Source organism: Thunnus albacares, chromosome 6, assembly GCF_914725855.1.
Source record: "Thunnus albacares chromosome 6, fThuAlb1.1, whole genome shotgun sequence".
NCBI lineage: Eukaryota > Metazoa > Chordata > Actinopteri > Scombriformes > Scombridae > Thunnus > Thunnus albacares.
This window is the reverse complement of record NC_058111.1, coordinates 16,810,181-16,830,960: the sequence shown is the minus strand read 5'-3', so window position 1 is coordinate 16,830,960 and position 20,780 is coordinate 16,810,181. Positions and strand designations below refer to the sequence as shown.

General features: G+C 38.7%; 1 protein-coding gene across 4 annotated transcripts; it reads right to left on the bottom strand.

Annotated features, from left to right (window-relative positions):
• Nucleotides 1–541: 541 nt before the first annotated feature.
• Nucleotides 542–15,315, bottom strand: tmprss4a (transmembrane serine protease 4a). 4 transcript variants are annotated; one of them, XM_044353109.1, is made up of 13 exons: nucleotides 14,743–15,315; nucleotides 7,392–7,443; nucleotides 7,050–7,193; nucleotides 6,708–6,860; nucleotides 6,478–6,604; nucleotides 6,248–6,367; nucleotides 4,164–4,207; nucleotides 3,638–3,800; nucleotides 3,374–3,540; nucleotides 2,964–3,059; nucleotides 2,695–2,837; nucleotides 2,305–2,457; nucleotides 542–2,099 (listed from the first exon to the last, which is right to left on the bottom strand). In XM_044353109.1, the coding sequence occupies exons 3-13, from the start codon at nucleotides 7,159–7,161 to the stop codon at nucleotides 2,088–2,090; spliced, it is 1,290 nt and encodes a 429-aa protein (XP_044209044.1). In that variant the 5' UTR covers nucleotides 7,162–7,193; nucleotides 7,392–7,443; nucleotides 14,743–15,315; the 3' UTR covers nucleotides 542–2,087. The 4 variants fall into 4 exon arrangements, with proteins under 4 accessions (XP_044209044.1, XP_044209045.1, XP_044209043.1 ...); XM_044353110.1 differs by having other exon boundaries at nucleotides 7,050–7,190; nucleotides 14,743–14,775; XM_044353108.1 differs by lacking the exon at nucleotides 14,743–15,315 and adding an exon at nucleotides 11,903–12,222 and having other exon boundaries at nucleotides 7,050–7,190.
• Nucleotides 15,316–20,780: the final 5,465 nt, after the last annotated feature.

The following is a 20,780-nucleotide window of genomic DNA, read 5'->3' as shown; positions in this document are numbered from 1 at the left end:
ACATGTAAGGTGTGTGTTAAAGGTGGAAAATGATTCACACACAGAAAGTTACATAATAAACTTAAAAGTATATTACAGTGATCAAAATTAGGATCTTTTCAAGAATCAGCATAGTAAAGCAGATACTCAAGACAACTTTTGTCCAAACCTTTCTGCTGATCTTGGAAAAAATAAAGTTATTTCTTATTCATCAGATGATTTAATTTAACATGTTGCTCAAGGTGTTGACATTTTAATGTACAGTACGTTTCAGGTTTCTAATGATTCAGTAAGAAATTTGAGCTGATAATTGTAATTTGGAACATCTTTTGTCCACAACTGATATAATGATTTACTCAACCCCCGTTGTACCTTTTGTTAACTTTGGGTCAGAGGGTGTGTGCTTGGGAAGATGAAGACACTGAATGGAACAAGGAAAGATCCAGTTTCCAACACATACATACACTGGCATATTATATCAAGTTAATTGTATGACCATTTTACTGTTGTCTGGCAAACTTTCTATAGTACTTTTTGTCAAAAAAACCCCTCTGTTCTGTAGTCAGGTTAAAGAACAATGCCTTTATTATATTTACAACCTTTTACAGAAATATAAAACATTAGGAAAATGTACCATATATACAGACAAATATTATCAGCCACCTGGCAGTTGTCATACTCTATGCAAACCTAGACAGAAATACTATTTATATCCAGCTATTATACAATATATTAGTGTTAACTATGTTGAAAAAGTGAAATGAAGAAATAATGATAGCACTTTGTGCACAAATTCTACAAATTAAATTAACACACTATACTCCCTGTAACTAACTTTTACATTTCAAGAAATGGCAGGTATATCCTTTAGAGTAGAGAAGGGAGAAAACACCACGAATAGCCTGGCCATGGCGCAAGTTTTCTTAAGGCACACTGAATTCCTGATCGGATATCTCAGTGTGAAGGAACCATGAACACATACAGAGTGATTAGAGTTTCAGTGCATTATAAGACTTATAACTACTTGAATCATCTGTATATACAGTAAGATCAAGTAATTCTCACTTTCCACTTAAAGTGCACATGTAAATTATTCTGTGGTAGGACACAAGCACATCATCTGTGCCGTAAAAAAGGTGCATTTGCCCTTCAGGACATCAGGACACACATCAGATCAACTGAATCAGCACCGTAAATGCATTTATCCTCTGGACTTCTACAGTATTGGTAATTATTAACCTGAGGCTTCACAATGACTCCTGCTGGCATTACTATAACACAGGTTTGTTGCCTTTCTTTGCATAGCAGTTTTCCATATGAAACCTCATAACACATTGCACACCCACAGTACATATTATAGCACATAGTAATCAAATAAATTATGCCTGATGTCTGCCAGACAGGTAAGATCCAACTTCTTCACAGAATATTAAAAATAGTTTCAGAGTTGAAACATGTAGGTTTATCCATGATTTAATAAAGGATTTTTAACTTAAAATCATCAGAGTGCCTCTGATGTTTTTTGACTGCCAACCAATATCATGGACTTTCATTATAAGTAAGCTGGACAGTCATTATTTTTTTTATTCTTATTAAAAATAGTTTGTATGTTTGTGGCTATGTCCTCATGTCAGCACCAGTGATCAAATATTTAAATTACTCTCGAAACGTAATGACATAGTGAATTGAGTCTGTGAAATTAGTTATTTTAAACAGTATCAATAGCTCAAGACAATGTTTGTTTTGAGTTACAAATATAGCAGCATTCTGCCATGAAGATCCCAGACTATCCAGTGACAGATAGCAACATAAATATATTTTTCCCCTGAGTTAAGAACTTGAAATGGCACAAACAACACCTGAAAGTTTGAATGAAATGTGTGTTTGTGTGTGTGTGTGTGTGTGTGTGTATATGTGTAATGTTTATGGCTGTGTTTAACAGTTCATCTATATTGTTGCAGATGCATCTTCAACTTCCCCTTTCTCTCCTACTGTCTCCCATCTGCAGTCTACCACGTTGAAACATAAAGCTTTCTTTTAGTTTCACAGTCTCTGCAACGTAGTCTGGACTGGAGTCATGTGGTGGTTGCTCATTGTGACAGATGACCTCAGGGGTTTTTCTGCTTGGACAAATGTAAAAAAAAAAATCAGAGCTGAATTTATGCATAGTTCTTGTCATTGTCTCATTGAATTTATTGTGTTGACTTCAAGTGGAAATATTTCTATTGTGATGCACTTTCCCTCCAAAACTGCTTTACAATGCTATACTGTAATTTTTTACCAGGGCTTTTCCAATCATCATGAATCATTTTATTCAAACTCTACCTCAATGACTGTATTAATCCAGTTGAGCATCTCCTCCACTTTGCTGTAGACGCCCGGCCTTCTCTCCCTGGCACAGCCAACGCCCCAGCTCACCACTCCGACCAGATGCCAACGAGAGGAGGTGAAGTGCACCAATGGGCCCCCGCTGTCCCCCTGGGTTTCAAAACAGCACAATAACATTTTGAGTTTTTGATATCCAAACCACTTGCAAGAAAAGAACTTTAATATTGGATACATTTACAAACTACAGCTAATACAAAACTACAGGCCTGTAGCAGTATCACTTGCAATGGATCCAAATTGAAAGGTACAATTGACAAATTGATTTAAATATCAGTCCTACTATCATTTTTATACACTAGATTTTATGTGGAATCAGTGGTTCATTACCTGGCAGGCATCCACTTTGCCCTCCAGGAATCCAGCACAGATCATCCTTTGGGTTATGGCACTACCATACACTGTGGGGCTGGAACACTTCGCCTGCCCTATCAGAGGGATGTGGGCCTTTTGAAGTGAAGGAGAAACCGTTCCTGAAGGCAGAACAGAGATGCAATATGTGAGTGATGGTAGCAACCTCAAAGACAAGAAGAAGTGTTTTTTTCATGTTCACAAGGTGGCAGTTGATAATGATGAGAGGCAGTGTGTTAGTTAGTCACCTTGTTCACTCAGGTATCCCCAGCCAGTCACCACCATCGAGGCATCAGCGGCAAGGTCAAAGGCTTTAGGGGGTAGACAAACTGGCTTACGGCTCACTAGAAAACAGGGACAGTGCATTCATTATGAAAATTTAGCCTATTATTTGTTTTTAGGATAGCTTTGACTGTTTGAAGCCATATGTGAAAGTTACCAAGTGATTACACAGGGTGACCTACAGTTAAAGAGTTTTCTGTTTGATATATCTTTACCACTAGAGGGCAGTAGAGTAAAGCCTTTATGACTATAATATCCCTGCCTATGATGAAACTTGATTCTCCTTTTTTTGTGGGAAAAAAGGCAATTTGTTAAGAGTTGGTGTGAATGTGTTTTCTGTGAATTTGCCTTATTGAGTAATAAATTGAACTCTAACCTCCCACTCCGATCGGGCTGCTGAGTCTCATCAGCGCTATGTCGTAGTCGTTTCGTGATGGATCATAGTCACCATTCACTACGATCCTGTCCACATAGGAACCTCCCAGGGAGGCCATGTAGGTCTTGCCTGACACCACCCTCCAGCGAGTCAGCTCCTTTTTACTGCTGCAAGGCCCAGGAGGAGAGGAGGAGGTATGAGTATGAGTAGGTATCAGTTACAAAGGAAATTCAGTCGAAATTAGTATATTAAAAATATACTGACCCAGTGAAGCAGTGGGCGGCAGTGACTACCCAGCGAAGTGATACCAGCGAGCCTCCACACGTATGCTGGCCGCCCTGCTGCAGGCTGACCTGCCATGGCCAGTCCTCAATGAAAGCATCTGTACCCCCAACAATACGGTCCTGAGAGCCCACCTGTCCACAGTCTGACAAGAATTTTTTTTTTTTTTTGTTATTTTCAGACATAATTTTCTTCCCTTTTGTAAACTGACTTTTATAATGAAATATGTTGTTTGTTGATGCTGATCCATCTATACAAACAGTAGAGGCCAGGTTAGACCAGTTCCTTTTCACCCCTAAGCTAATTTTTGATTCGTTATAAAGAGTGAAGGAAACTACTCGATCATATGTTACTAGGAAAGAGTTTTGCTGCTAACTGTAGGTAAGTATGGGCCTGTCACACAACCATGTCATCTTCTACCTACCACTCATGAGCCCCAGTCTGTCTGTTAAAAGCATGTAAACAATGTTTGAGCCACAGTGGCTGCTTTTCTAAAGATAAAACCCACCTGAGCAGGACAAAGACACCACAGATCCGGATCTGCATACATGGCTATTGGAGAAAAAAAGACATGTATCAAATATTTTCTGTTACAGTAATTTGTTGTTATAAGTAAGCCACAGATGTTCACACATTTGGTCAAACTGACAAACACGGTCAAATGTTGACCTAACTTCACCTAACCCCTCTCCCGATGAACTTTATCTTTGTTCCTGTTCTGCTTTGTTTAAATAAAATACCTGCCAGTTCTGTTCACTTTCTTGGGGGATATAACAGAGAGGGAACAAAAACTATGGATGTTTTTTTGGCCTTTTAGGAACAGAAACTGTGAGAACAGACAGTGTCTCATGTGTACAAGAGACATGAAGGGGAAGCCAGCAGAGAGCAAAAGTTAAAAGCCGAAAGAGAAAGAGAGAACAAAATTGAAGATTCAACCAGCAAATGTTGATTTGAAATAAAGAAATAGAAAGGAATGTTAGGAGGGGGAAGAAGAGAGAAGTGTATGCAGTGGCGTTGTTCTCATTCAACTTGAGGGGGCACGTGCCTCAAACTGTCAAAAAGTCTTTTTAATTAGCCATAACATTATAGTATGTAAACAAAAGTTGCTTTTGTTCATGTTTTTATGCAGATTTAAAGCTGGAGTGTGGGACTTTTACATATAAATGAACATCTGTTACATTCAAGCCCTTGCCAAATGACATCTCACAATGTTGATTAAGCCTATCACTGCCAGGTAAATCTCTCTGTATTTGACAGTATACCAGAGTTTTTAATGTGGTGTCTATGGCAACATTCCCACACCGGCACACCGGTAGTGATGCATTTTATGTCAAACAGCAATGATTGGTTTGCCAGAGCTGAAGGGCGTCTATAGAGCATACACATCAGACACCTCCACTGGCCAAGCCGACTAACTTCCGGTTTAGCCCTCTGCTAACTTGAGGGATAAAATAATTTAATCATGTGGCTCTTCCAGACTTTCCAAGTGTTATCGGACCGAATGGATCAAATTCTGATCTCAATTTATCCACTGTTTTAGTAGCAACGGGAACCAGCTTATGCATGCACTCAAAGAACTGGAATTACATCCAGATAACTACTATCTACTCTCACCAGAGACAAAGGTTCCGCACTGCAGGTTTAACTCTGCCTGTTACACACAGTCCTCTCCCTTAAGGCAACTTGGTTCCTTCCAGCTAGAAAGCAGTACATAGTAGCAGCAGAGCTTGCAAATTGTGGTTTGAGGCATGAATAACTAGTCTCAGCTCAGCTCAGCCACCATGAAAACAGCAGCACTTGAATAAAGTTGTGAATTACTTAGAGCTTCACAATTTTAGCTTCAGTGGTTTTAGCTACAACCTACAAGTAATTAACATTAGTGTTAGCTTGTTGTCTTTTGCTATTATTAATTATTGTTTTTGTCAAAACAAATTTGAAGCATTGAAATGCATCCTATAAAACAGATGGTGGACTTAAGGAGATGAAGGAGAGTTAAATAGAGTAAGTAAAAACAGTAGCTACATGTTTGTGAGCTTTCTTTATTACTTAACAGTGCTGGCTAGCTAACCAGCTAATGTCACCCCTGAGTTTAAAGCCTTCACTAACATTGTCTTGTTCAATATTGCTATTAAATGTAATATAGTGTTATAGGATCATTCAACTATATTTTTAGGTAGTTTCCCATAGGGTGTGGTTTGATCATAAACATAGACTAATTATGCATTCATGTTACTGGTAACAGCTTGGTTTAGTGTTAACGTTAACATGCAGTGCGAAACTGTGCCCCCTCAACAGAAATGACTGCATGATGCCCTAAGTGTATGATAAGTAGTCTTTTTCAGTTCAACAGCTATGCCTCTATTGGTCTGAGACTGACTAATTCAAGAATACACCATAGTCACACAGCAAATCTGACATAAAGATAATGTTAAAAGCAACTGCACACTAAACAGCAGTGATTTTTCAGATCACTTAAGATTGAATTAGACTGAACAACTATCCGTATAGCTATGACAAATTACACAGTCATGAATGGCGAAGTAAAAAGCATTAGATTTTCCCATTTAATGACAGATGTGTTGCCTTTCTCACCGGTCAATGGTAGCCTGATGTATGGGTGTAGTTGTAGTCGCAGGCTTGACAGCTGTGAATGGTCCTGTTTTCATGGTAACTTTTAGAGTGTTCACTGGGACACTGGTGCTGCGAGGTTTACTGTTAAGACAGAGAGGGGGCAATGTTTCAGGTCATTTGTCATTTTACAGTCCAGTCATTAAATTGGCAACAGAATCTATGTGATTCATCCTCGGAGAATGTAAACTCACTATGTGTATCCCAGTTGTTTACATGCTGTCTGTGTGTGCTTCTCAGTCCAGTTGTCACTACACACACTCCGCCATCCTGAGCCGGGACTGTACACTTGCAGGACACTCTTACCTGACATGAGACGCACTGGAGGGAGGAATGGTGACGAGGGAAAGAAAAGAGGAGTCATTCATCAAGCTTTGTTTTTAGTGTCTTTGATTACGCAAAGTGAGTCAGATGTTTGTTTTACCTGGAAAAGTAGTGTTGACCTTAAAACTTGACACACAAGTAATTTCATCTTCTCCTCCAGTACAGTCATCTTTCCCATCACAGGCTTTGTCTAATGGGATGAACTTTACTGAACGCTTGCAGAAGAAGTATTTGCTGTCAATCAGCTGCTTAACTGGAGGGCAAAGGAATGGCACATTGAAAAAGAAGGACAGAGCACAGAGTCATGTTAGAATAGCATTTTGCTCGAAAGATGAGATATGCAGTGAATGAATTTTACACCTCTGACAAAACTTCTTTCTGTGGTGTGTGCGTGATGTGCGTATGTTCTTGGAAGAAAAAAACTACTGGAATTGTGACTCACTGAAGTATCCCGCCGTGGCCAATACACCTAACAACACTACAACTGCTAGGACAGTCAGCAACACTTTCTTCCTCTTAGACGCCTTGTCTTTCTGAGTCTTTGGAGCCGTCATGGGCCTTCTGTGGCGGCCTGGCTGTGGAACTACTAGGAAGAAGAGGGAGAATAATAATAATTTAGGGAGGAAATAATAGGAAAGGAAGATGAGAGAGCAGAAATCACAAAGCAAATGAAGAGAGAAAAAGAATGGTTGTTTGAAGGTAGAGATGTCAAGAGGAAAAGAGAAGTACACTAAATGGGCTGCAAATTCTTAGTACACAAAACCAATAACATAACACAGCTTACCAGCTGGCCTAGGATTCAATGGTCTGGTGCTTTCCTCCGGCAGCTGAGCGATCTGAGGAAACAATAACAGAAATACATAAGACAAGGTGAACACAGGTGTTGGAACAACAGTGTGCATCGCATGGCTTGAGAGAAAAGGAAGTGTGTTTGTGTATCTAGCAGCGGTGTAGCTGGGTGATTGTGTAATTTTGTGTGTAAGTTTCCATATGCATGTAATTATCTGAGCTTATATGATTTCTCTGTTTAGGTAATTGTTTGAAGATACTGTATATTACAACAAATGGCATCTTTAATTCCAAAAATGCCACAAAAACTACAATACTTGAGCCATATGTAAAACAGATGCGTAATACAATGAATATCCAGGGGTGGAGCCACGAAGGATTATCAATTGTGCACACATGGAACATAGTGTGCAGCTTTAGGTTGTCATGTTACATCCATGTGCCTCCCTGAATATGTCAGTCCCTTTACATGCTGCAGGCAGTTCCCATATGCTGTTATCACCATCTCTTATCCCTGAACCTGCCATGAAAGTGATAGACTCTGAGTGTACAGTAGAGGGGGGTGTATTGTGGCAGGGTCTATTGGGACCTGGTGAATCTCCCATTCAAGTGCAACTGATATTGTGGAGACAGAACATACTGTAATGTTGCGAGGTGGTATGGTGAGAGGGGCTCCTGTAACCACAGGAGCCAGGTTAAAGCTGCTCATGTACCCTTGAACAAGATATCGCGTGTGTCCCAGTTGCATAACTGCATACAGTGCATTTCAGTTTGTATTGTGTAGGTAGTAGAAGAAATACAGAATGAGTGACAGTAGTTATGTCTCAACACAGGGTCAAGATCTCCTAAAGCAGTGGTTCCCAACCACTTTTTGTTCTGACAGCTTCAAATGAAGCTGTGTACACAGGTTTTACATATCTGTGAGCACTGGAGTGATTCTCCATTCTCAGATTCTTTTCATTTGAAAAACTGAAGAGAGTAAGGGAGGTAAAACTATGCAATATATAATGAGAATAATGTAACAAAGATTTGAGAAAAGTCTGAGAAAACTAAATTGAATTCTGTGTAGCAGAAACATGTCTTTTATTAATCATCTTGCAACCTTCCCAGATGAAACGGTCTAGTCTCACACAGACTATAACTGAATTGTGACACTAATCGTCAATCATTAAGTCAAACATTTCCAAGTTCATCATGAGGAACTTTCCTGCAGAGTGTAAGTTTATATGTAAACACCAGTGGTAACCATGGCTGGTTATTTGAGTTGTACAGTATAAGCTGTGACTTCTCACCTGTGTTGACGGTTAATGCTAAACAGCAGTGCACTGGCCTTTTCATTGTCTAGTTCAAGGTATATATTTACCATTTACTAATGACCACCTGAGCACAAACACCTGGTAAATACAATGTGGTCACATGATATGTCTTGGCTCTCCAATCTCCAATCAAATTAGATGAAGATCAATACCACTCCCATGTTTGTACAGTGAATATGAAGCTACTGTGAGCAGCCGGTTGGTTTAGGTTAAAAAAAACAAAGAAAACCTTGAACAAGTTTTTGTACGGATTAAGAACAGAAACAAGCTTAGCACTTATAAATCGAGGCTTTTCAAAAAATGCCATCAGGTGTGTATGGCCAAAAACAACAGTCCAATTTCATTCTTTTGCATCCTGGGAGCCTTTTCTATTTTTCGTCAGTGTGCAGGCAATCTCGTTATGAAATGGGACTTTTTGTATGGATTAAACTAGCAAGATATAAGATATAAGTTATTTATTGTGCTGGTAGACAGATTTTGTGACCTTTGGACATAGCCAGGCTACAGTAGTTGTCTCCACTCTTTGTGCTAAGTGTATTTTCTATATCGTTGAACTATTCCTTTAAAAAAAAAAACCCTTTGGAGATCATTACTCACTGTAGAGTCAAACTATTACTATTACTAAGACTTCATGACTCAAATACTTCTTTTTCGTTCAAAAGACAAAACAAAGAAATTTCATACTTTCCAAGAAATACAATTTTCTTTTCAGAAAGAAACTTTAAATTATGAATCATCAGTATCTCAATACTGGATTTATCTAATTACATTTTAAAACATTGAACTTATTCAAATCTAAACCAACCTCCTCAGGCACAAACAGAGGTCATCAGTGGCCTCTTTGGAGGATTTCAGCAGATGGTATATTGTTACAGACTGACAGTTTGAAGAGCGTCTACCAGCTGTTCTTCCTTTGTCTCATCCTCACAACTTTTCATTCACTGTTTGAACTACAAACATATTTACAGTATATACACTAGTTGATACTAGTGTATATACTGTAAATATAAAATATACAGGTATAAACAGTATGGTGCAAATTTTTTTATGACTAAACAAGGAATTGCCAGAACCATAGCTGCATAAAACAGCCAACTGAGAACATTGTTATATACTGTTCTCTAATTTTCATTTCTGCTTTAATGTGTTAGATAAATTCCCCTTCATTTGCATGTTTCTGTACCAGCAGGTTCACTCTGCTGCAGTTACTTCAATCAAAGGAAGTGCTCAAATCAACTTTGAAGTAAAAGAGGTATGAAAGCTCATCTCACTGATGCAGCCATTTCATGTCTACAGTTTGCACTTGTCAGTCAAACACAAGGATAAAGTAAAGTGTACACCCTCCATAAAGAGAGAGGAGCAAAGAATGTCGTTGGGCAGGTTTTCTTTTTTTGGGACGGGAGCTCACTTAATCCTGCTGTGAGTCAGCTGACACTGTTTTTCTGAGAAACTTCCTTATATAAGACAATGTTTCAAATGGCCACATCCACGTTTAACTATAAAAGACTGCGTGCGTCAGACAGCATGTTCTTCATTTTAAATGTCATGTCATCAAATATCTCTCAGATTTCTTTTTACATTGAAACATGGAGTGCTTACTTCGTGTTCATTCAGCCTTGCAGCACTTGTATGTAACATGAGAGTTGATTCATATGATCAGTTTATAGCCATATACTTTTACCTTTATGTAACAGGATGTAAATTGATTCTGAGACACCCTATCTTGTCAATTTTCAAAAAAGATTGAAAGCTTACTCTAATTTTTGACATTAGATATTCATTGTACATCAAATGCAGTATTTTAATATCACATGACGTACAGTGTCGGGAGTCAAGGAGAACCTTAGAGGGAAAAAAAACCTGCATGATAGTGAGCCCCCTACATAAACTAAATAATTGGATTTTAACATATTCCGATGTGTACACACCCTCAAAAGCATCACACACACTCGTCAGTGAAACCAAATGGCAAAAATCTTGGTGGAAAAAAAAAACAGGTCATCCGCACCTGACAGTATATGAGAGTGATAAGCGAGAGAGTAATAAAGGTGGCATGACACAGCACAGAAAAAGTGGGAGGTCCAAGTAACTTGGGAAACCAGAAAGTCATGTTGCCGAGAGTGAAAATACTTGAAAACACAATTACTGTTTTGATATAACATGACAACAAGTAGACACTACTGGAACAAATAAACATCATTGGTACCATGACTAATGCAAATAGTCTCATCAGCCAGACTAAACACAAAAAATAAGCATTAGCCAAGTGTAAACATTTCATGTCTTACTTGTGCAGTAACTATATGAGTCATACTGACCCGTATGGTGAAACTCAGCCAGTCAATCCAGTTTTGGTGGGTTTCCAGCAGAAAAAAGCATAACTGGGTCAGCTAGAGACTGCCTCAACAGATAAAAGCCTTGACACGGTAAACCTTTTGTTCACGCAAGGTGTTCCCCTTGCTGCTTCTCAGCTTTGTTGGATTGTGTTTCTTTGACTGAAACATTCACAAAAGGCCTTTTGGCCTACATGTGACATGTTGGATGAGCTTTAATCAAAGGCAGAGATCTAGACCATTGCAGTCTTCACATGTTAAGATATTTAGAGGCACAAACAAGCACATATACATTTATATGGGCAGTGCCCACTTAGGTTAGTGTTGAGCTACTGTGGGCAGCACTCAAACACAAACAGGTGCATACACATACGCTCATTCATGTAATGAAATAGGCAGTGCACACATACATGCTGACCAAATGTTACAACAGCATCATCTAGTTTGACCTACAGGTAAGATAAACCCAAATCTGTTATTCCACATGAACCAAATAAAACTAGTGAGTATCGACAGAAACATGAACCTAAAATACACCTACATGCATAAGAAGCTGCCCACACCTTTACAAAGATTCCATATGTGGAGCAGAAAGTAATCAACTACAGACTACTGTATGTACTCCCATTTAGTTGCAGATAGTGTTTCCAACATGCAAAACACAGCCGCTGTTATGAGTCTGTACACTACATAAACTGGTCGAGCACAAGTAAGCCAACTCAGACTAACTTCAGTATGATAATGTGTCTTTGGACCATACTGTGAGCAAACTGGTCACTGGGAAATATAGTGATGATGCTTTACAAATGGCCCCTCCAACGCAAACCAGTGTTGATTCCACTTCCAGTTTCACTCACCCACATGATGCAGTTGTTCCTCTCGATAAGGCCCAGACACAGCTCATCAGAAGCGGAGCACAGAGCACACACAGCCCTCCCTCCTTGGAGGTGGAACTCCCCGAAAACTCACTGTCCCCTGTGTGTCCTTCGTCCTCTACCTCTCACTCTCCTGCTCCACTGGCTTAAACTACAAAACACGATTTGATTTTGTTTCTCTCTTCCCCTCTTCCTTTCTCCCTCCCTCACCTTTTTTTTCTATGGCAGTGTAACTGAATCCGGCTTGAAGGGTGCCTGACTTGCCCCTCTTTGAAAGTAAAGAGTGCTGGTGTGTAGCGATGTGTTTCGACACTCCACAGATTTAGAGGGAGCTGTTTTTGAATGACCAAGCCCTGCTGACAAAACATAAAAAAACCAAAACAAAACTATTCCAGGTAACCTGACACTTCAACCGTCCTCTCTCACTCTGTCTTTCCCTACCTGTGTGCCTTCCTCATTTTTGTCCCTCCTCTCCTCCCACTACAAACCCTCAGGACATAAGCACACCATGTTTTTTTCTTTTGTCCTACTTTGTTTCCTTCGCTTATTAGCCTCTTTGCAGTTCAAATTTTACCCAGACATACACCCACACAGTCAAGCACACAAATGCAAAAATGCAGATATAACACAGTGTGCACAAACACACACCACGCCACTGTTAACTTTATGTTATGCTGTGTGTATGTGCGTGTGTGTGTGTGTGTTTATGCTGTAACCTGACCTGAGGTTGACGCGTGTTTCTGCGTGTGTTGTTTTGATAGTCTAATGAGAAGTCAGTTGGTATTAATCAGGAGTTTCTATCTGACATCAAATTATGAGTCATAGCACGTCTCATAGCAAAAGCATAACAACAATGTGACAGCTGCCCTTATGGAAGATCTACTGAAAACAATAATATTTGCACACTCAAATTCTATCCAGAATTAAGTGTTAATTCTGTTAATTGTTAATGGAATTACACAGGTGAGAGGACTGCATTGTTTGTGTTAAAACGCAACATGCCACAGTTGTAGGCAGACCTACTGTAAGTTAGTGATGTCACTGGCTCTGATTAAAAAAAACTCCTTGGATTGTGGCCAGAAGTCCAACATACATGAATGTATTAACCACCAGAGATCAATACAGCTGCACATTTCCGTCCTAAATGTCATTCAACCGTTAAATTACTCCTTAAGGATGCATTCAATGACCACTCTGGTCACTAGGTCAGTGCTTCTAGAAATTAAACCACTGTGGATGTTACGGGACACTGAGCATAGACAACTGAGAGAAAAAGGCTTGATTGAGAGTGTGAGAAAAAGACTGATAAGGCTGGCTGAAGAGAAAGAGCCATTGTCATAAACAGCAGCTGATTGTGTCACCTGACCTGGACTATTAAATACAATGAACCTTAATGCTCACTGGGAAATAGATATATAAATGTAAGTAGGTAGGTAGGATCTTTGGACATTTTACAAACAAGGTTGCTTTCAACCAATAACCTCTGTTAACCATGCTGAAATCCAGGTTGCCAAGACATTTAGAGGCTGGTATGAAATATTGTGCGTGACCTTTTTTTTGTGAGCTTGCCTGACAGAGCTTAGCTAAAGACACAGTACAAAGAATGGCAACACATTCATTTAGATGTCAGTTTCTATAGTGATGAGTTACAAAATCTATATTGTGTATTAAATATGTATGTAGATTAAATCACCCATTTTATATACCCTCTAATTCAGCACACTTCCCCACAAAGATCACACTGTAAATCACATGTGCAGTCACAATGTTTATCCTGTCTGACAGCCTGACATGGTTGAACAATGCCTGACAAAATGTTTGCACATGCTATAAAAAAGAAGATGAGAGCAATTCAGAGATCTCATAAATCTATTGTATGCCCTCATTTGACTCTGAGCTTTTATTGTTATGCTGACTCAAACTGATTCATTTTTCTCTTAATCCATCAGCTACTACACACAGTCCGTATCAGACCAATGAAATGCATTTATTCGCTATTCTGCCTGTTGCTGCTAAAACGTGGGTGTTTTTTTAAAAAGAGAACTGGGAGTATGTAGAGTTCAAGGACAGCCAAACACACTGCTGACTTCCTGAACAACACATTCAGTAGTCTAAATGGGTTACATATTAACAGATTAATTGAGAGCAATTGTTCAAATTTTTGTATTCACAATGCAGTTTAGACTTTGTTAGCTACTAAGACAATTGGAGCCATTTTCAAACATTTGTTTCATTAATTTTCTTATAAACATCTTTGGAAAATGTTGTAACTAGTTTATCTCTGTTTGACTACAGGAAACAATGCAGAAACACCTTTGAATTCTGAGAAAACCACTGAGAAACCTTTATCTTATATTGTGATTTTTGATCACATTGACGCATTTGTCCCGTTTTTAACGTTAATAAAAGACCAATTTTACCCAAAACAAAATGAACATGAAAATGGAACACAACTGTAGACCTTTTAGAACACAAATCTGATCTCCTACTTTCTAAACAGGTATTAGGTTTGGCTTAATTTGTTTAATCTATCTCAATTTAACTTCCCTTTAAGCCTCATGCACCAACCTCATATCAGACATGATAAGGAAGGTTTACTTAAGTTTAGTGGGAAACTTGATTAGAGATGGATCAAAGTTCTTTTCTGAGTTGGCCTTATATAAAAATCATCTACCACTTGTAGCACAAAGATTTTGTTGCTGGAAAATTATCAAGGTGCCATGACAGTTAAGGTTTGAAAAAACACAGGAGTAATAAAAAAAAACAGATCATAAGTACATACATGTAGACATTATTCTTTATACCACTGTACTCTTCCTCACCTGAGATGTAGCTGTCACTCTGTCAGTCCTTGTCCGAAGAGCATCTGAGGGCTGGTGAGTCAGTTAGTAGAGAAAAGTAAATGGTGCCTGAAAATTCTGCATCTTTCTTTGAAGAGTTTCTCAGCGGTCCTTTATCCGTTTAACAGGTGACACCTTTTGAAGTTCCTTCAGCTCTCCACTTCCATGGCAGACAATTTATCTATCTGTCTATCTGTCTCTCTCTCTCTCTCACACACACACACACACTCACACACATACACACAACACAAATGGACATTACCTCAATCTACCATCAAAGTCATCTCCCCACCATTCCAAGCACCCTCCTTTGTCCACACAGGTTTTTTGTGAAACCTGATTCTTTGCTGGAGAAACAGTACAGGGAAGTACGGCTCGGTTTAAGCTTGAAAAATAACAGGTTAATGATTAACACTCACATTTCATGTTCCTTGAACTCTAATGAATGCCCCATGCAGCCCCATATATTGCAGGTGTTCATACAAATTCGTTTGGTTTTTAAAATGGAAATATTGAAAATTGTTAAAATTTAGTAGAAAACTGACCTAAAAAAGCCTAATTGTTTTGACAAAAGAAAGAAGGAAAAAAAAACAGATAGTCAAAAACAGATACACAAAGGAGACATTCAAGCTCCACCAACAGTTAAAACAAGTAGTTTTGTTCAAAAATCGTATATTTATTCGAAATAAGTGTTTTACGGCATTCAAATTATATTATGAGGTTAAATCGTGAGCAGATTCAAGAAACAATCAACAGAATCCTGTGATCTTAGTCTTGCTTCCTTAATAGTGTTATTGTGTAAGTTGCTGACCACTAACTGACAGACAATATATAAAAGGATGGATTTATGGTAATAGGAAGTGCTTCTACTGCCTGCTAGTACTCATTATGCAACGTAAGTAGGCTACATGTAACCATTGTTTCCAATGCCATGTCCTGTCATAACAGTAATACAGTAGACAAGGTCATCATAGATAGAGGGCTTTGTAGGCTGAAAGTTCATATTGCGTTAATTGCTGTAATGAAGATCGGTGCCCTGTTTACACCTGGCATTAACATCCGTCACAAGTGGACAGCTCTAAATACAGATGTGAACGCACCCAAGACGCATTGAGGACGGATTGAGATCCGATCACTCAGACCACATTCAGAGGTGGTCTGGGCCGCATGTGGCCACACATTCTTTTGGTAGTGTAAACGCAAATGAGTCCTGGACCACATCAAAACACAGCCTACTCAACTGACGTCCTCTGTTTTCCAGCAGATTAAACATAGGACCTTCTGTCCAAGGCTGTTCAACTTGTTTGATAACAGGATAAACAAATTATTTTGTCTGTCATGTGAATTAAAACGTAATCCACTTCCCGTTTTTTCCTGTTTTTCTCGTTACCCTAACCGGTTTCCCCTCTTCAAATCGACAGTAAGAATAGAAATTAAACCACTAATTTTTCGCATGTCTGTCTAAAAAAATATTTTAGAAGCTAGTTTCCGATAGTTAGTTTCCTCTTTCCTGACAAATTGATGACGACACTTTTTTGTTTTGCTGCGCTGCTTGACATGATGAGCTCAGGATTTATCAGGAGGACGACTGCTTTACTCCACACAGTTTCACTGTATGAACCTGCACTGTATGCAACAGCTGGCCTTTTGGATGTGTAGAGGAACACAGAGCATTAATTAACATTAGATCCTGACCGACCCTGTCGGCGTGTCGGAGGTTTAAATAATCAATGAAGTTATGCTGCTGAATATATTTATTTATATCCTGAAAATTTATCCTGTTATCAAACAAGTTGAACACAGCTTTGGACGAATTTGATCTTTGATAACGGGAATGATGCCCGTGTTTATTTGCATATAGAGCGGGGAAGTGAGATCCGATCACATGTGGTCACTCAGGACGCATGTAGAGAGGCATGTTAATGCCAGGTGTGAACAGACGCACTTAAAGCTGTCCACTTGTGATCAGATCACCGAGACGCATGTTAATACCAGGTGTGAACAGGGCCAGTGACACTTCTCTGTGTGATGTGATGGTAATATGAAATTCTTTCCTGCACATTCGCTGCTAGGAAAATAAAAATAAATCACAAAAAGATTTCCTGAAAATATATTTTTCACTGTTTATGGTCACCGCTCACAGGGTGCACCTACATAGTAGGGATGTGCAGGGAGCCCAGTATTTGTATTTGTATCTATATTTGTTGAGGCAGCAAAATTATTTATATTTGTATTTGTGTTTGAATAGTGGAAATATGTGTAAAAATCCAGTTTTTGTTTTTATTACGCTTTTAATTTTAGGATATTAAAGTGTTTATGAGTAAACTATCTTATGAAGGAGGTCCCCTCCCAGATCATAGACGACTGCGCTGACTACTGGGCTAAAACTAAGTGCATTGCACATGCACAGACAAACCTCTACATATTTATACATGTAATGCTTTGCACTTTTCATTTATTGCCTACTTTTTACAACCTAACTTTGTGGAGAGGAGAGGGGGACAACATGTTATGGAGAGTCCCTTGAAAGCACTTGTGTCAGTAGCTCATCTTCATCTCTGGGGAACACCTCCAATTCCTGGAGTGATGTCAAATAAGGAAATGTGCGTCATGAAGCAGGTAGATGTGCTGATAAATGTAACAGCAAAGCAGAGAGAGACTGAGATAGCGATGAAACCGACATGCGCGCTGGTATTTGAAATGTTTTTTGTTCTTTCAAAAACAAATAATTTAAAAAATATTTGTGCAAAATAAATGTTTGTAAAAAAAACCCCACTATTTGTGCTTTGCCGAATAACATATTTGGATTCGGACACACCCGTACTACACAGACACAAAGACATACATTTGAGGTCAAACAAGGTGTTACAGAATGAAATGGGATATAATTTATGTATTTTATCATTTCAGTTTTTATTGAGATAGCCTGTTTATGTGTGTAGGTATGTATGTGTGTATGTATTTCACAGGATAAATGAAAACACTGATCTGCTGGTGGCTCTAAATATAAAGTCCGGGGATCACCAAAGTCATTAGCATTCAGTGGGCAACATGGATATCTGTGCTAAATATTATTAAAATCCATCCAATATTCATCAAGACACTTAACTAAATCCCGAAAATGTCAACCTGCTGGTGGCACTATACAAGTAAGGGAATCACTAAAGTCAGTAGGCTTCACCTTCTGGGAACCATGAATGTTTGTACAAATTTTTTTGGCAATTCATCTGATCGTTGTTTTGATATTTCATTCTGGACCAAAGTGGTGGACCGACCAATGTTGCCATCTCCGAAAATCTGCCATTTTCGGAGATGCCAGATATAAGAATAGAGAACAGAGGACTGAGGAAATAAGAATGTTTAAACTAATAATTGACAAGAGCCCCCCCTAAATTCCTTTGCACTCTTTTGCTCAGTCTTCATATTATCAGGGGTATGTGAGATTTCTTCTAGTATCCATACCAACATTAGAATATCATTTGGCAAATAGGGTGAGATAGGGTCAAATCCACATCTGGAATCTGGATAACCAGTCCCAGTATTGGACTATCAGTAGATTTATGAATGAATAAATACATAAAAGAATATGACAAATGGCTGAGGGAATCTGATTTCAGCTCATGTTCATCAGTGTAAGGTAATGCAGTCACTCATCCACATCATGTGATACATGTGAGTAAATGGCAGGCGGTGATGGTAACTCACTATGTAGCTGCAAGCACATTTTGTCGCTTATTCTCTTGTTCTGTGGTTGGACTTGTGATGTCAAATTGTGAATCACCCACGCAGGTTTAATAACAGGAAACTCTGCACCACTCAGAACTGATAACATCTTGTGGATCAGTGGTAACAACGTTTGTAAGCCTGTAGCTTATCAGGCTGTTGTGCAGCTTACTTGGAAACATTAGTTTTGTACATTAAAAATTTAAACTGTGGTAAGTTTGTAATGAGTCTTTCATCATTGCTTGACTATACTATAGACAATACCAGTGCTATGTACTATTGACAATACTATTGTCTAAGTGTACTTTCATGTATTTTTTCTTTTTTTAAAGAGTACAAGGCCATTATTATATATTAGATCAACTACAATTTTAATACACTAATTACATGTCCATCCAACAATCATAACAATCTGTGAAAGAGGTTTCAAAATGAATCTCAAGACTTTAATTTTTGAGAAACTACTTTTCTACTTTAGCATAAAACTAAATACAGGGGTTAATTCAGCCCTGGAATCACAGAGATCTACTGATACCCTTATTTACAGTAAGTAAATGACTAGAGTACTGTAACCCTAGAGTATAATGACTGATTGTTGACATTTCTGAGAACTGTGCAAACGGGCGTGCATGAAAAAAACCCAGCAGCCCTAAAAATACGACAGCAAGATGGCATTACTGCTTGCAATAGAAACTGTTTTTAAATCCATGGAAAATATCAGATTTGTAACTCAAAAACCTTTACCTTCCATACATTTTCAGTGAATATTAGTGGATTTTTATGACCCAGTTTAAAATTTCAGTACTTTTTGAGTCAGATGTTGTGGTACTCTTTCCAACCCAGGTTGGTTCAAGGTTTCATCAAGTGTTTGCCCCATTATTTTCCAACATTTAGAAGTGTAATACCAGAGTCATCCAACATGTGTCCCCATGCACCACCTGGATCAGGTGTTAATACCTGGCTGTCTGTTAATGATTTGTTATGAAAAAAAGGCTACTATTCAGGCTATGATGGGAATATAAGGGACAAAAGGAGGGCATTTCATGTTGTAGCCTTAAAGTAGTTGTCCTGGGGCTTGAAAAGACCAAAATGTGTAGAGTTTCTCTTTGTGTTTCCTGTTAATTTAAGTGAAACAGTCACACAAAGCGTGAAATGTTTTTTAAACTGTACAGTATCAAAGTCCTTCAGAGTGAATTTTAATGTGAGGGCTGCAAAGCATGACTGTCCATGTAAGAACGATGGCTTGTCAGTTCCAGATGTTCTAACTTTAGCTAATGAAAGGAGGGTAGAAGACAGGCGGGGCAAAGAGAGAAGATGGACCGGTTTTAAAGAATGCCTGCTATGGGGACATGGACAGGCAGACGTAGGCAATGAAGGAAGAAGAGAGAGTATTCTGTTTTGGTTCTTCACAGTCAAGACAAATCATTTAATGAAGACTGATATACTGTAAAGTCAAGTGAGTGAGTGACAGAACTCAACGCCAAACGCACAGGGAGGAGAGGAGAAGACAGACAAGGGATAACATCGGTCATCCTGTCTTGTCAGCAATGGGGAATGGTGGTAAGAGTTAGCTGAGATGCTTAATTTCAATTCTCTTTACAGTGCTTGTTACACATGCAATTTCCAAACAGTTGGTCTGTGTAGTGATTGAGACTCACTTTTCTTGCTACATTCATTTTAATTTTACAACGTTGCTGTTCCTGACAAATTTTGAATACATTTAATTTTCTTTTTTTGGATCCATTATCTCTTAATGTTTTGTTTGGATCCTGATTGTACATTTGACACAGTCACTGAGCTTTGCAGGTTTCTTTTAACTGTAAACTACAAGCGGCTTTGGCTGGTAACTGCTCTAATATTCAAGTCTTTTGAATCTGCATGGCCAGAATATTGGATTGTCATTACTGAATAAGATAAAGTATACAGCATACTTTAGCTGCTGCTTGGAAGGTGCTCTGGTAAAACTGTGAATAAAGCTTAAAAAGTGTGGTAGTTTAGAATTCTTTTGGTTCTGCTGCCGATGCTTATGCAGTTAAAAGATGCATAAGCATAGATATCTCACCTGTTCAAGTTATGTGCCAGCTGTATTTTTGTCTCTTAATCTTCCTCTGCACTCGTCATTCTACTGCCTCTCCAAAGACTGCTTATGAAGCCAGGGAGATTGATTCTCCACTCTCATTTCAACAGAGTGAATATTCATTATAATGAACAGATACATATTGATCCAATTAGGCTCAGACAGTTAGACAGACAACTATTTCAGTTGATAATCATTTATGTCTGGCCCTGAAATATAC